At 37.1% G+C, this 16,719-nt stretch overlaps 1 protein-coding gene across 2 annotated transcripts in view; it reads right to left on the minus strand.

Moving 5' to 3' along the window:
- The window catches only part of LOC132553621 (uncharacterized), a 119,070-nt gene extending 103,478 nt beyond the window's left edge, over positions 1-15,592 (minus strand). For both annotated transcript variants that reach the window (XM_060217881.1, XM_060217880.1), the window contains exon 1: positions 15,110-15,592. In XM_060217881.1, coding sequence (XP_060073864.1) covers positions 15,110-15,179 — 70 coding nt within the window. In that variant the 5' untranslated portion in view covers positions 15,180-15,592. The remainder of the gene's footprint in view (positions 1-15,109) is intronic.
- Between the last annotated feature and the right edge of the window lie 1,127 nt (positions 15,593-16,719).

Consider the following 16,719-nt stretch of genomic DNA (forward strand, 5'->3'; position numbering starts at 1 on the left):
AAGTCAATAAAAAGGTCATCAAAGGTCAATTAGGTTATCAATATCATTCAATATATTAACATTTTCATTTGCACATCTTATAACAATGTTAAGTTTATGTCAATATATAGGTCATCAAATGTCAACGGTCAAATAGCTAATGAAGATCAAACAACATTTGATATCACTGGTATTGTTCGATCGATTGATTGATGGATGGATGGATGGATGGATGGATGGATGGATGGATGGATGGATGGATGGTTGGATGGATGGATGGATGGATGGATGGATGGATGTACTGATTGATTGATTGATTGATTGATTGATTGATTGATTGATTGATTGATTGATTGATTGATTGATTGATTGTGTTGTTCAATTTTGAATATCAATACAAGTCACATAAGGTATAGTTCTTGGAGTTAAGCAGACAATACACTTGACATATGAACGGAAGTTTAATTATATTCGAACAAATTTATTTAATATTGGAAGGATTCGTCCTCGTTTGTATCTAAAAATCTCTATGATGCATTTAACGCAAAGCAACTAAAACACATAGGATAGGCATTGACTTCGATAGATATTTATAAACTTCAATCACCGCACCGTTACACGACCTCGGCGAACACACCGACACGCCAGGCCTTGTTAAATTTTACAAGGGGTGCACGTGATGGAACGGCAAAAACAATCAATTTCGAACAAATTAATTGATTAATTAATTAATTAAGCATCACACTTAGTTTTCAAATCATTCTACTTTCATTTCGAAAAGTGAAAAAAAAATATATTGTTACTGTTAAAATCAGAGTTACAGGAATCATTTTCATCAGAACATTGATTTCGTTCAACGAAGTGAAAGCCAACTTTCTGAAACCCTTTCTGAGCCTATAGAGTCATGCAATCCCGAATAAAAACGGACATTTCATTCTACCCGCAGAATGCAACAAAGAATGGAAAATAATTCAAAACAGTGGGTACGAAATGCGAAAGTTAGTGTTTTAAAAATGATGACCCGTACTTTCTGTGAAAATTACTGCTATTGTATCATTGACACACCCAAGGACTCTTTTCTACCCGTTCTATCCCATGATTCTACAGTGCATGTAGGTTGTTAACCAAACCATCACATTCATAGCCCATTCAGGCTCTGTTCAATTTAGAAACGTCGGTTTTCTTTAAATAGAGCAAAGTTTCGTGCAAAGGAGACAAATTCGGAATTAGGACTTGATAATGCAAAAATTGTGTTCGTGAACAATTTCAATGCATCAAAAATAACTATTAATCTAACCAGTGGCCATGACATTATACATCACGTATCTGCTACAAAACGCGGAATTTCGTCTTTAATAAGCCCGCACGACGGCTCGGTGATGTTTTGACAACATGAACAGAACTAGATACTACCTTTTGAAACACCTGGCAATTTCACTCTTTTTCCGATGAAATTCTAAATCACTAGAAATAACTTGACCAGACGGCACCAAACGACTCGGCGTTAGACCGTCTTTTATATACTACTGAATATGATACTTCCTGTGACACTCCAGACACTTTCAATCCAATTTATGACTTAAATGTATATATAACTTATAGTGATAATCCCGCTACGTCACATCACACGAAAGATGCCTTGATATGTTTGACTATCGAGACTGTCTACGACGTCATTCCGTTAAATGGACGCGAGTTGACCAATACTTAGTGGGTTGCATCCTTCTGAACGGTGAGATGGACGGTGATACGGTAAGTGCTCATAACGCCGGATTAAAGGATCACAAATATGTATTTTACGGCGGGAAAACGTTTTTGTTAATAATGGGAGTTGACATACCATAGCGGTAGAGATAGATTTGGAAAGACAATTGTCTGTATACAATTATACAAGACGATCCGGTAAGCTTGCATCCTTGGAACTTTTCCTCCTGAGTAATTCCGAAAACCAACGACAGTATTGCTGTATGATATAACTAAGGATTATGGGTCCTAGATAGCAACGCATCAAGTACGTACTTGGCAAAGGACAGTGGCGTTATCTTAATACGACACAATAGTTACATATATGTGGTCATAAATCTTCCAGATCCAAGGACTGCACTTTCCACGTACATGTACTTATCTCCTATATATACCGAGCGAATGATGTGTGCGAAAGTCTGCAATGCCGTATTCGTTTATTCCCCAAAGTGTGCCGTTATCTGCAAATCATGTTGAATTATGCCATGGCCTAGAGCAGATATATGTACTTGATATCTGCAGAAATTATCAGATGTATGAAAATACCAAAATTTTAAATGATTGGTTTTGTTCATCTCCCCATCTAGATTTTTCACATTTCTTCTAATCACTTTGAACTGTCGTCGATTACGTCTTGGTCTACAGAATTAAGTCATTATCGTCATTGTAAGATGCATTTAAATTTATCATAGGATTCTAATCTATCTTTTTTTTTAACTTATATTAAAATGTGCAATTCATTTGTGTGTCTATTGTAAAATCTTCAAACAGTAACGTCTTAAATGTGAAAACCGATGTAGCTGTGGATTATGTACGCGAAGGTCCCGGACAAAATGGCATCGGTATGATACACAACTTCGCTCATTTGCCAAAGATTATTGCTCCGGATATGAATTATCACGTGTAAATCTCCATGCAAACAGCGTCCCGTCTGTGTATATGTGTGAGAGGTGTGTAATTTTCTCTTTCTGCTTGCCAAAATATAACCATAATGATAATATAAAAAGTGTAGGAGTCAATAATACAACGACTTGTCTGAATTTAAGTCACAACGATCGATTTTATTGTTGTATCCCGAATAAAAGTGAAATTTCAAAACGGTCAGCGTAAAGGAGTGGGTTTAAGTTTTTGGCCATTCGGAGGTCAAACGTGACCGCGTATTTGTTCGTAACAACCGTAACTTTTTATACCTCAACCGAAAATCTAAAAACTACAGATAAGTTGCTTCCCTCGGCGTTTGAAATAGAGATTCAACTGCACCAGTCAAACCCTTCTGAATCGCACTAGGCATTTTTGATAGGCAGGCACAACTACGTACGATCTATGGAGAAAACATGATAACTTCGTCGTAAGTCGGATTAAATTATCTGTTGCCATCATCTATTAATACGTAATTCTAGGCAATATAAAAAAATCTTAGAGAGCCGTGATGTAACGAGCTCTAACAACGCTACAGAGATTCAGTTCCGATAAACCAGAGCAAAATATACAAGCATTTAGGAACCGATATCTAGTGCATGTCAAAATTGACAAGTTAAAAATCGCCTTTCATAAAATTTGGCGCACACGTGACGTAAAATGACATTGTGTACGTAATTGCTTTTATGTATGGTTAAATATGGTTATCGATTCTTCCTGATATTGTGTCGATTGCTCACAAGGTATTTGCATATTTGTTCGGCAACATCACTGTAGTATCCAATTTTAATAGGAAACTTCATTTAACCACACATATTATTCTAGCAATCCTTTATCCCGCCCAAATTTCTGCTTGGTTCCCTACCCTCGGGCAGTGTGTGATCTCGTCAATATTGCATGTACCAGGACAGGAAGAAAAAGAGACGACAATTTTCTATTACAAAGGCGCATTGATCCAATAATTTCACGTAAAACACAATTTGGCAAACACACGCAAGGATTTCTACGAAATTGCAAGGTTTACCACTCCAATTCTGCGATTATTTTCCCCCGAGAAATTAAGACTTGCTGAGCTGTCCAATAAAATGTTAAAATAGCCCCTTTCTCCATTTAAACGCTGCGTAGGAAATCATAAATCATATTTGCTACTTTGTGTAAAGATGTAGTAAAATTATACTCCTGATATCTGTTATTGGACCGGCACAAGTGACCAAGATACGAGAGCAAGGCACGGCGCACTGCTTACTGCAATCTTCAGCACCGTGCTCTATTCCTTTTGCCTGTAGAATTGGACCAAATGCCAGTGTACTCGAACCCAGAAACTCTTTCCTGCATATACTGTGATAAACCCAGATTCGCCGATAATAGCAAAACCTGCCCAGCACCGTCCTGTATTCCATTTTCCGGTAGGACTGGACCAAATGGACTTTTGTTCGAACCAAAAACTCTTTCGTGCATGTACCGTGATAAACCCCGTTTCGCCGATAGCTCGGACTAAACGGATCAGTATTCATAGCACCGTGCTGTATTCCATTTGCTTAATATGTGTAGATACATACATGTATATTTATAGGAGTTTGAACCGCAGACTCGCTAATGGACCAGATGACCAGCTCATCGATACCAATGCCCTTATATTATTCACGAAAGAATACCAATGTTTTCAACAGAAACATACAGTGTGTTATTGAAACTTCATTATCTATGGACGTCTTACAAAAAATAATGCCAGCATATAGCTTATCTTCAAACAGATGTCAGTGGGTAACTTTCAGCGGACAAGTGCTGAATGAGGCACACCTCTGTAAAGTAAACAAGAATATTATATTCATCTTTATCAATACAATATTAGTTTAATTTACATTTACGGAGAAACTAAATTTTATATGCTTCATCCGTAGTAGAGTATATATTTCTTTTCTGGCTGTCCATGCATAAAGATTTAATGTGGTTTTACTTTCTGTTTCTTTTCGGATTAAGCTGTCTTTGCAACTATTAATTAAGCCATATCTGGAACGCCTCGGTTTTTTTCTCTAAACGATCTTTATATGGAATAAGATACGAGGTTTTCAGGATAAGCTCCTGTTGACTGCCATATCAATTATCGCGCAATCTAGTCTATTACATAGGACAGGATTTTCCTCTGTCGCATTTCATTGGCTCAACTGTATTAGGTCATAGCCTTCTTATGACCTTTGCTGTTGTAAGAACTAGACGGCGAAGGTTCTTCCCCTTGCAATTGATTAAGATGCACCAGCCTTAGTCGCATACCACGTACAACAGGTCAGTGAAGCCGTCCGGACAAACCCATCATTCTATTCTAATCATATGTGGAGGTTTGTGTATAGCTTCAACATATACCGTTAATCCTAATACACACCGAACCTAGACACATTTTTCAAACTACATCAGGAAAAAACTTGCTGATAACAGAATTAACAGCATTACACTGAAGAATAGGTATCGACCAGAGTGTAAGAAGAGATTTGGAGGCTGCAAGGCCGAAAGGATACCCCCAGACGAGATCTAAAACACAGGAAGAGCCGTACAAAGGACAAAAACTACTGCTTACTCTCATGGAGATGATGGGAAGTCAAAATATCAAAACGATCGTCTAAGTTAGGTGCATATTTTTATCGTAAAAATCTTCATATATAAACGAGAGTGAGCAGATTTTGGGCAACATCCAACAAAAGAGGTATTTTGTTTAGACAGGATATGATCGTGATAACAGAAAAAAATGACCGGATATTTTGGCGATAGTGATGCATTTGATATGTCTAGTATAAAGGTCCTATGTGTATCGGTTATTCTTACTATACTTTGTTTGTACAGCGCGGAAGAAATGTGAGCTCATCCAGCAGAACAGATTTCATATAATTTAGTTTCATTACGTCATCCCAGCGGTGTTGCTTTGACGGGATTTGTCTATCGGCTCAGTCAGATATAAACACATTCTGTGTAACATAAGTTTTTTTTTTTATTTTAAGATAAATATATTATATATCATTTTGTTTTTACTACATGATACAACTTAAAAGATAAAATGAAAGTTTTGATCTCAGTTTGAAATTTCGTATTTCAATTACGCACATAAATAACAAGAATATAATAACGTGATTTTTTCAATCAAACAGAACGGATATGTCTAACTCTTCATCTAAACACGGTTCACGAATCTGACAACTCATCAGAGTCGGGGTGTTATAAAACATCACGAAACCTGCTTTTGATGATATATTTTATGTAACTTCAAAATTATGTAAGATAAAAAAAACTTACTATATAATGAGACCAATATGTTAGCTTAACTGACAAAAATTCAAAGTTAAGCACATTAACAGATTCTATAATATCTCATCCCTAAGTGGTTACTCATTGCCTCGCTTTCGTGTGCCAAATATTCCTCGTACAAACTTCGGCGATATTCCCGATACACTCTGCTTTTGGCATTGGGGTAGATATTCAAGATATTTTACCAATAACCTCTCTCTCCAGGCCTACAAAGACACTTGAAGTTATGTTGCAAATACGGCTGGACCAAAAATAAATGTATTCATTTGACTGTGTTTCTATTTTCAGGGCCACTTGACAACGGCAGTCAATTACCATTGACACTGTCCACTGATGACGTGGCTAGTCACATGAACGCTTCATCACGCTAACACGTAGACACATACATGTACATAAAGTTGTAACGCCTCGTCAGGACAAGTTAGTTGATTTATCGATCTCAACATATTCATTGTCAACCTTAAAACAAGGGACGAGGCACAAGTTATAACAACTAATTCACGTTCCCCCTACCCCCCTCCCCCCTCCCCCCTCCAGCTCCCCAGTTGTTTTTTTTTTTTTTTTTTTAATTATTCTAAGGTACTTGATGCTGTAGATCACGTGTTACTATGTTCCCAGCCACAACCCAAACCAGAAGATACTTGTCGCCATTCAATCTTTCACAGACAGAGGATCAATGCTATTAAATTGTATCGACTTAACATTTGTTGCAGTTTTTAATTCTACTTTAAAACACATGTAACTTTATAAAGAGATATCGTCTGAATGATGAAATCACAGGTTCATATGAATATTCAGAATCCTTCGTAAGGTATTTAAAACAAGTATGTTCTTCTCATGCCTTTCATCTCACGACTGAAATGCAAATTATAATCACAGTCTAGCAGCTGCTGATTACCCTATACGTTATAATGAACTGGACCAAACAGAAGAACAGACGGATCCATTATTACACAGAAGGGTTGTAATACACAACGACTCGGACGTGCAGTTAAAACAAGTGTATAACTTATCACCGGGGGACTATCAATAAATGCTAAATATAGACAAGAGCAGTAACCGTGAAAGGAATTAACAGAAACCAGATAACGTTGATCATGGGTAGGTTTCTGTCCCTTTATTAATACGGACGTAAATTACAAACGTCATCAGCTCGTATTTATTTGTCTCATGATTGGCAATTTGTATAACTCCTGTGCACCGTACCAGAAGCAGGAACATTTATGTAAGGTTTGTAACTGATTTCTAGGCCGTATTTACATGGCTACTGTTGCGATGCACCTCCTGATCGGTAAAATTTTGTAATAAACTAAACAGTACAAATGTAATATGTTGTTCGACTTGATTGGTCGGTATCCACAGCAGTTTTTATTTTTACCAAGAGACACTGAGATGTGTCTACTTTTGTATGTAACTTAGAAACATCAATGCCCAGCTAATCTGTGTTGCTAGGCAACACAGAATATTGACCAATATCTGACAATAAGTAAGTGACCAGTAATTACGTAACTCTGACCATTTAAATCAAATAACTAACAATGAGTCATCTAGTGGAACTGACCAGATGAAAAAAGAGATGTTGCCGAGTTGCACTGCCCACTGTCCTAAAAGCCTTTGTTATCAAAGTGGTACTGACCAGCGTCAAGAAACAATATATTGATACTCTACGTGACTCTTTAACAATTCATAAGCTGACAAATCATGATATCTCGTTTAGTAAAACGTTCGTCAATAAAGCTAAATGTATCTCTCAATGTGCACGATCAATTTCTAAATCCTTAATGAGGTAGCTAATTGCCAGCCTATTTTCAAGTGCCCCACCTCTCCTTGTCTACTATATGTATCTCAAGGTCGAAGTTTAAACTCCATTGTTATTACACCAGGCAGCCATACCAATGTACAAAGTAAAACGACGCCCCACTTATCAGAGCTTTGTCCTATATACCAACCATCAAGGAGGCACCAGATGGGTGCAAGGGATACTCGGTAATCTACATGTAGCTGTGACTTTCTGTGGTCACACATTCCTGATTTCTGAAGACTGAAAATTACTTAATCGGTACATACGTTCTATGGTACAGGCTTCGGCATTTATTCTTAAAGACTTTCAACTCAACAGCAACACGAGACATTTAAAATATCCGTTGAAATTCTAGACAATCTCGAAATTGCGATCCCTTAAGTTTACATCCTATCGAGAAAACACCTTGTGAATGTATAGTAACATATCAAATCGCACTACTGCGAAAATTTGGTGCCATCATGGTGAAAATACAGAAAAACCGAAAGCTGATATACATGGTATGGCAATATCACATTGGATTTAGAAGATACCTCAAAGATGAGATATATTTGTACATACATATCCCCCGTAGCAGTAAAATTTTACGACATGTTAGAGATATTTAGGTCACTTGCATGTTGTCGTTAACGTCTCAGTTGGTGGAGGAAAGAGAGCCGTCTTATTTGTTGCCATTGTCGCAAAACGTTCAATGCAACTTTTATACAACTATCAAAGCGGATTTCACATTGCTGCACTGTATTAGAGTTAAATGATAGCCGTGTTGGCAATCTTTCACCTTCATACGAACTCTAGACATCACCAAGGAGACTGAAGCAGACATATAGTATGGTGTGGGAGATTTTTATCTTCTGAATTGATCGAGTATTGTTCGAATAGACTTTGAACATACTCTGTCATACATTGACAACCAATAATTATGGACTCACCGTAAACAAACAGAGCGTTATTTAAATGCAGTTTAGGTATAAAAGAAGCAAATACAGAAAAAAATGTGGCTCGGTGTTTTAACGAAGGTTCTACTCGTACATCAGTCCCTGTTGCTTAATCTCGACAGGAAGTGTTGAAGGTCAGACAATTGAGAAGAGCTGGTACCAACATCAAATGAGAATACTTCTTAATTTGATAAATAAGCGCATGACTGAGAAAGTTCCACTAAACATTTAACTTCACGATCAGCTAACTAGATAAGCAGAAATGAGAGGGAAAGGACATGATGAACATTTAATATAAAACCGGGATGGCACTTCAAATGACATCTCGAGAGAAGCGAACAGAACAGCAAACGATAATACTTATTGTGTAACGGATAATGACGTTAAACAAAGAAGTCGATCGTATGGTACATGTTACTGGAACAAGATGTAAATAATTGTTTCAGTTAACATATTCTAGCGCTCACTTCGTAATATCAAACAAAAAAATATGTCGCTTTCATATACTTCGATATATAGCTTCCAGGTCAGTTTGACCTGATGTTAAGAGGAGATCCAATTTAGTTAGATTCACGGTCGTCATAAAGATCTCATCGAGAAATAGTCTTTATCTTGCACGATATGAAACTGTTTGATGGTTGGTGGTCCCCTTCATGTTGACATTGTTCTCATTACGGAACGTGACATTACTTTATTCGATTGATATAGATTTACATGCCGGATGCCATCGATGAAGCAGGAGATGCTGTACCTTCCTTGTACATCATTCTCTTCCTACTTTTGTCATGACCATCCTTGTAGATATTTATTATGTTCAAATTTTGCCATAGTTTCGTCACATTTCTGTTTGAATTAATATCCTGTTGACATGTCGGTATTTTCATTGCTAGTAAACAGATGAAACCTTCTATTCTACAAATCTTTTCTCTCATTTCTACCCCTTTAAATAATGGTCCGGTCAGGCAATACACCCAGGTTCGCTGTTCTAGTATTACACACCCGCCCATGCAATGCAGGCACACGCGCGTTTAGAAATGTGACGCGTCCCTACCAATTGGAGTCTAAAAATGATTACACAGATGTGTATAAATACTAATTATTTGCAATGACTGTTTATTTTTTTGTTTTAATTTTCTAAGGCAAATTTTGTTTGCCAAATCTAGGTACAGCAAATTAATTTTCTGCGTCAAATTTTCTATCAATTGCAAATAAAAAGATAGTTTTGTGTAATATTGCGGCCTTGGTTGTACATTGCCGACGGCTGAATCGAATATTTTTCACAATTTTAGAATGAGAAATGAGAGAAAAATTCTCTTTCATATGTCGAGAATGAAGGATGGGATATTGAACCCTTGGGGTCACAAAATGCAGTAAAATCCTCAGGAAGCCTCGGATTTTACGACATTTTGTGACCCCTTGGGTGGGATATCCCCATCCTACACCCTGACACACGAAAGATTTTTCTAATGAACAGCGCCTAGCTTGTTGTTGACGCAATTTGAAATGATCAGCAAAAACATTATATGTTGTCATTACTCAATAACAGTCGCCAAAATGCAATATTCATAAACATGTACTTTGCAACATACGGATAGTACTAAATGATCGAAGGAAATCGCTGTAACGACACAACGGCGCTAAATATCCATCTACATGATACATGTTATGTACCGAGGCATAACTGAAATATTCCGAATGGAAAGCTATAGAATGTTGCTAGGACCAGTTTTGAAGAAACGCTTATATAAATTTGACACTAAAGTGTCATTTTTAGTGAAGTACGTCTGAAAAAATTACTTGATTCAAGATAAAATCTGAAAATTGTTCGTTCCGTCATTAACGTTGATGTTTTACTACGGTTCATAGAAGAAAAATGCTGTTTTCTTACGCAAATATTTATCCCTCTGGACATTCGATAAGTTTTTGGTTATTTTTAAGTATTCCTCTCACACTCCTGAAACACATGAACGTCGTTTTCGTTCAACGTTGAAGATTCTGTCGTTATTTTCAATGATAAAGATGCCTGCATTCTATTTCATTGGTAAAAACATAAACATGTACATCACATAAAAAAAAAATCTGTCAATTTGAAAAATTGTAATCGCACATATTGATAAAGAGGCATTACCATTTGGCTGTTATTCATACTGAGCATGATGAAATCAACACTCGTTATTCCAAAGTTAGATTGCACACGAAGCCGACGGGATAGCTATTTATATGTAAATTCTATGTATACAAACGCTGGTGATTGCTTAATCTGAGTCGTTAAGGCAAGAATTAATGTCAGATATTTCATTTATATTGCCTATTAATATTACCGAAGTCAACAGTCTATCATTTCTCTACAATAACCGTCAGCTGTCGTCATTTATTCAATAAAGTGTATGTTCTCATTTCAAGAAAGCCATGTTATCAAATATCATGATTTGAATATCACAGAATATTAATGATGTGTCATTAGGCCGTATTTGAGAATTACTGGCTCAGTTTATGTCCATTCGATGTATCAGTTGTAATGTCCTCCCAAAATAGGGCTTCCTGAAGCTTCTTAGTATGAAATGATATCAAGCTTCTTTCGTTGCTTGCAGGAATCATGTTTATCACATGTTATTGACCTTGTCTTATAAATAAGGATTCGTGTGATATGACTACGACCATCACGTATCCAGTATCTCGTGTGGCGGTACAACGGTCAACAGCGTTGAGGTACCAAATGTTTACCATTAGACTATTTTTGAATGTGTTATCATGACTATTTAGAAGAAGGATTTCCGTTTGAATCAAGAGTATGTATGTTGCACTGATCATTTCAATTGCAAAATGGAGTCAGTGAGCTTCATGAGATAATCAAAAAGCAAAATGAGAGATAGTGTCATTAACCGATAGACGCTGAGTCTATCACCGGTAGTCCCATTATTCAAATGGCAAACGTCTGTTTAACGTTCAGGGGTTCAAGGTTCGATTCTTGGCCTGAACAGCCGATATTTCCGTCATGCATGCGGGATATCTAATTTGTTTTGAAATTTCATCTGTAATACAAATTAAAGTTAATTAATGATGATAGGGCGAGTGTATCATCAATGCCTCAAATAGCAAACGGCGAATGGCCAATCTGTAATCTAAAGGTGATTATTTATGAGCGTGGCTGTAGTCGTTAACTCTATCTTGGGCTCTCGTTCTTCTCGAGAGTTCTAGCCTGATCTCGTCGTTAGGTCATGTAAATGAACTGAATTTGAAGTAAGCTGTCATGAATTTGGTTTTCTGCGATGCAAATGTGGACTTAATTGACACAGAGGCAATTGTTTCGAATCACCAAGTCATGTTTTATATTCAGTGTTCGTAAAGTAGGAGGAATATGCCGGACAACAATGTCAAAGTGTCAAGTTTTTGGTGAGGAAATTCCAGCTTAAAATGCGTGTTTCTCCTAACTTATAATTATCTTCACACAAACAAATGCGTGGTTACCATATGGCCAATGATCACACCACGAAATGCGTGGTTATCTTAGCCAATCATTTGTCTTCACACATACGAAATGCGTCTCCAAGCCAATCGCACTTTCTTTTACAAAAATGCGTGATTGTCCAAGCCAATCATTATCTTCACACAAAAAAAATGTTTGGCTGATCCTAGTTAATCATTGGTTTCACTCAAAATGCATGTTTGTGCCAATCATTATTGGTCATATAAATATATATGGTTGTAGTTGTCAGTTTATTCTGGGTCCCTCTAAATGGTCCCTCATTTATTCTGGGTATCAAAAGGAAATGCGTCAAATAATCAAATCCTGACAACCATCAAATCGACATGCTAACTACTTCGAATTTTATCGGAAAAGGCACCATGTTCCATGTTTCTAACAAAACAACAACAAAATGAAGCGCTGGATACACCGAATGTTATCGGAAAACACACCACGATCTAGTTTCACCATTTTGCCACAAAAGAGAACGGACTACACGCCCTAAGGTTAATTAATTGTTTTTTGTTGTTTTTTATCAATATTTTTTATGTTTTATTGTTTTGGGTGAGACTCTCAGCCTCCATAATGACGTCGGAGCTCTGCCATATGCGGTCCGTTACATCAACAGTTATCACCCGCTAGTCTGGTGTTATGTTCACCACCAGTACATATAGCTAGGGCGTCGTTTGGTTATCATAGAAATCTGCTATAGACACATTTACGGCATAACCGATACCGCTACATCATCTTTTTCCCGCAAATTACTTTCCAGCAATACTTTAAGTAGATACGAGCGTGTTTCTTTACATACAATGAGAAAATAATCATATCTGGTTAAGTACATTGTTCTCTGATGACAGATTTGAGTCACATTTTGAAACGGTCAACACGCCAAGTAAACTGAAATCCCTGGTGCATCAGTTGCAAAGCTACAGGCGTATGAAAAAAGTTCACACAAGAGAAATCTATTTAAATTACTTAATGTAAATCTGATTTGATTTATTTGTGAAATGTAATAAACGTCATGATTAATTTTAATTATCATAAAAAAGTGTACTAATTAAATGATTCAAGGGAGATAACTCGAACATAACTGTAGCATCAATCCTTAATGTTAATTTTGATTTAATGTTATGCAGGCAAGAAGGTCAAATCTTATCTTCAAATTTTAGAAACGAAATAAAAATCGTAACGTAACTTCTCAAACCTAAGTAGATATTTTAAACGTATGTCTTACCTGTTTAAATTTATAAATGAAAAATTCAAGTAGTACGACATATCAATTTCATCTTGTCAACAAACCGTGTGCTGGAGTTTAAATTTCTATATTAAAAAACAGATTATTTTACAAAGCCTTGCCATCATTGATATATATATATATGAAGTATGTGTATCTCATAGATCTTGAAATTCGAGCCTATTTCATATCCAGCTGTTACCGTGGAGATACATACGGATCTCTAGGTGACGGTTTTTCAGTAACGTTCATTTGGAGACTGGTAGTGTATCATTGACATACGGACCCAGTGACATTGACATACTGTCCTACCCTGTGACAAACTACCGGCCCTTTATTTAAATGTCTGGCTCGCTTAAAATTGACCTCATAGGTAATACAAATAAAAAAATTGTAATCAAAATTAAATTACTACATAGATTTAACTTTAATAAATTAATTCTGATTTCTGGTTTTGACAATACGAATTCAAGTAACACAATCCATATTGTAATTTGAAAAATGCTTTATCAGCTTTCCGTTTTTCTCGACGAAGTCAGCTTGATAGGAAATAGACACACATTTATGGTCATAACAATAGCACGTATAGAATTTGCCCTCATAAATCTTCTCCAATCATATTCGGGAGATAACGATAATTTTTCGTTTCGTGCCATACAAAGGGAAATGTCAGAGGTATCCGAATTGGAGTGGCCACTGTTACTCTACACGCGAATAAGGTTCAAACTCGTGGGTGCTCACAATTGAATGTGTTATGACCTCCTTGTAACAAATACAATAGTTAAGCTTCATACATGAATGACTTTATTACAGGACCGCAGGGTTTTATATATATGTCACTCATTTCACAATCGACATATGTTTTAGTTTAGTCTAGCGTTAAACCCGTAAGCACAAATATAGGATATAGCACAGTCGGAATACAAGCAGTGATTAAAGCTGGGGGGTAGGGGGGTTCTTATCTCTCGAGTCCGTGTGGTCAGCTGATCTTAATTGCGTTGACTGCCCCGGCTATGTATGGAAATTACAACTACTAATAAACGGTTCAAGTTGCCCTGTAGTGTGAGCAAACACAGCCTTTTGATAAGCACACTTTTAGCACACGTATGGATTCTAAGGCAGAGTTCGCGTTGAGTTAAAAACTACAGTATGTGACAGTCCACACCACCTGTCTTTTTCGTGTAACCAGGTATAAAAGAACTCCTGCACATCAAAGCAACACCTGTACAGTAACCATGTGTAGTGACATTTACCATGTGTGTGCCTCGCCTGATTTATGAATTTCAATCATCGCGTCCACCCTCCGCGGGCCGTTTTTTTTTTTTTTTTATTTCAAAACTTATGTTACACTTACAAGCGGTATGTGTTATTCTAAAATAGCCACATGTGTGTATATATATACACACACCTGTATCCATATGCGTATATATACCAAACATAACATGTATATATATATATACATATATGCGTAGTGCTTATGTTTACAAACTTCAATCAGGGGCAGGACCGCTACATCTGTAGCGAAATAAAACTTGCGTCAGATCTGATTTATTTCAAAGGCGATAAAGAGCATCCACTAACAGACGTATCTTTGTGTAAAGCATATATATATATATATTATGATACACCTGTTGTCACAGGTGCTCGTACATGTAATATAACGCCTTTTGTGATGAGGGGAGGGGATGTACGGTTCAGAACCTGTCTAAAAGAGAAATGTAAACAAACTGTCCTACCTTGACAATAGATAAATCCCACTTGTACCAAACACAACAGGCAGACGATCCAACAAGTCAAAGACGCCATTATAGACAGCAGGGCACCGGTGATCCGTGTCGACTATTCTATATCATGGGTACCTCTCATTCAACACCTTTAAAACGCTCCGGCTGGTGTTGAGATTTGTTGTGCAAGATATTATATCAATGAATTAACTTTGTATCAATCTATTCGCCGATACGGATGGTCACACACGAGGGACTAAATACCTTGCCGTTACAGCCAGGTTTTTATTGCATACCATGTAAACTATATTACTGACGAGATGAAGCAAACTCACAAAACTTAGAAAATACTTCCACGTGCTGTGTGTTGTGCGGTGTCCTCGCCACAACAATAGTAGCTTGCTCCGTAGCACAGTCACTCGCTGTGTCTTCTCACACGACTAAGGCCGAAAGATGAAACCTACATCAGCTAGATCTGCCCTGTGCTCCCCCTCATCATGTAAACAGTGCGTTGAGCGGAGTTATATATTGACGCCGGTGTAGGCTACATACACCGGTGTGTATGTTATGATCGTCTGCCTAACTCCATATGTGACGCTTTCTTAATGTTCGTGGTGACTTGGACGCTACCCTCATCCTGTCAACGAAAAAGCACAAGAGATTATGTTTGAAGATTGTTTCGGCACATAAAACTAGTTCGTCATAAATCACACAGGGATTTGGGTTGTCACCAGATTCTGGTCGCAACTGGTTGACGACACACTTTGATGCTGAATGAAGCACGTGCTCTGTTGTGCGCGTCCCCTTTCTTTTGTCTTCTTCGACAGTTAAAAAAACAAGTATTTAGAAGTATATAAACATGCAAATTTCCACGTCATAACAACTTCAGCTTCGTAGCAATATAAAATCACTCATATTTATAATTGTCCGAATAAAGGACACGTACACACGTGAATTAACGTGACGTCATCGCTCTGTGGTTAGGTGGTGGCAATAGTCCTTTAACAAAGGAATAGCGCGTTGTATAATTATAGAATAAATTATTAATTATTTTTACACATTATTAATCAAACATAACGATTAGGCGAAAATGTTACGGAGTGTGACCTTTAACCTTACTCCTTTATAAACATTGGTAAAAGTAACACGTGCCTGTTGCAAACGATGTAACAATTGAAAAGGTATCAATTTCACCAATTTTCCGCCTCGTTAATCTCTTGTTGCTACGGAACACACATGGGAACATACACGTCTCCGATCTCATGCAGCGCGACTGGTACACGTGCTATCGCACTCGATGCTGTCTTTTTCTGTCAACATATTGACCGGTTGTGGGTACGATCATTTGAAATCTTCGGCCATGCGTTTGTGGGGTAATCCTATTAATTTCAAAGACGCTTAAATGGTCAGGACTTTCGTTGTGAACAACCTTTACGGTTAAATGCATTATATTTAAATCCATATTAAAAACGAAATAACAGTCGACTTTCCTTCCGGCTACAGATTAATTTTGCTCGCCCCCATAGATAATAAAATACGTCCTCATCTTTTTCATTTATTATTTTACAGTCACATTCAACTTAAAACCGGTGTTCAAAAGTAACATGGTTTTATCATCTTGA

This window comes from Ylistrum balloti, unplaced genomic scaffold, assembly GCF_031769215.1.
Source record: "Ylistrum balloti isolate Yb309-2 unplaced genomic scaffold, AGI_CSIRO_Ybal_v1 Utg370342, whole genome shotgun sequence".
NCBI lineage: Eukaryota > Metazoa > Mollusca > Bivalvia > Pectinida > Pectinidae > Ylistrum > Ylistrum balloti.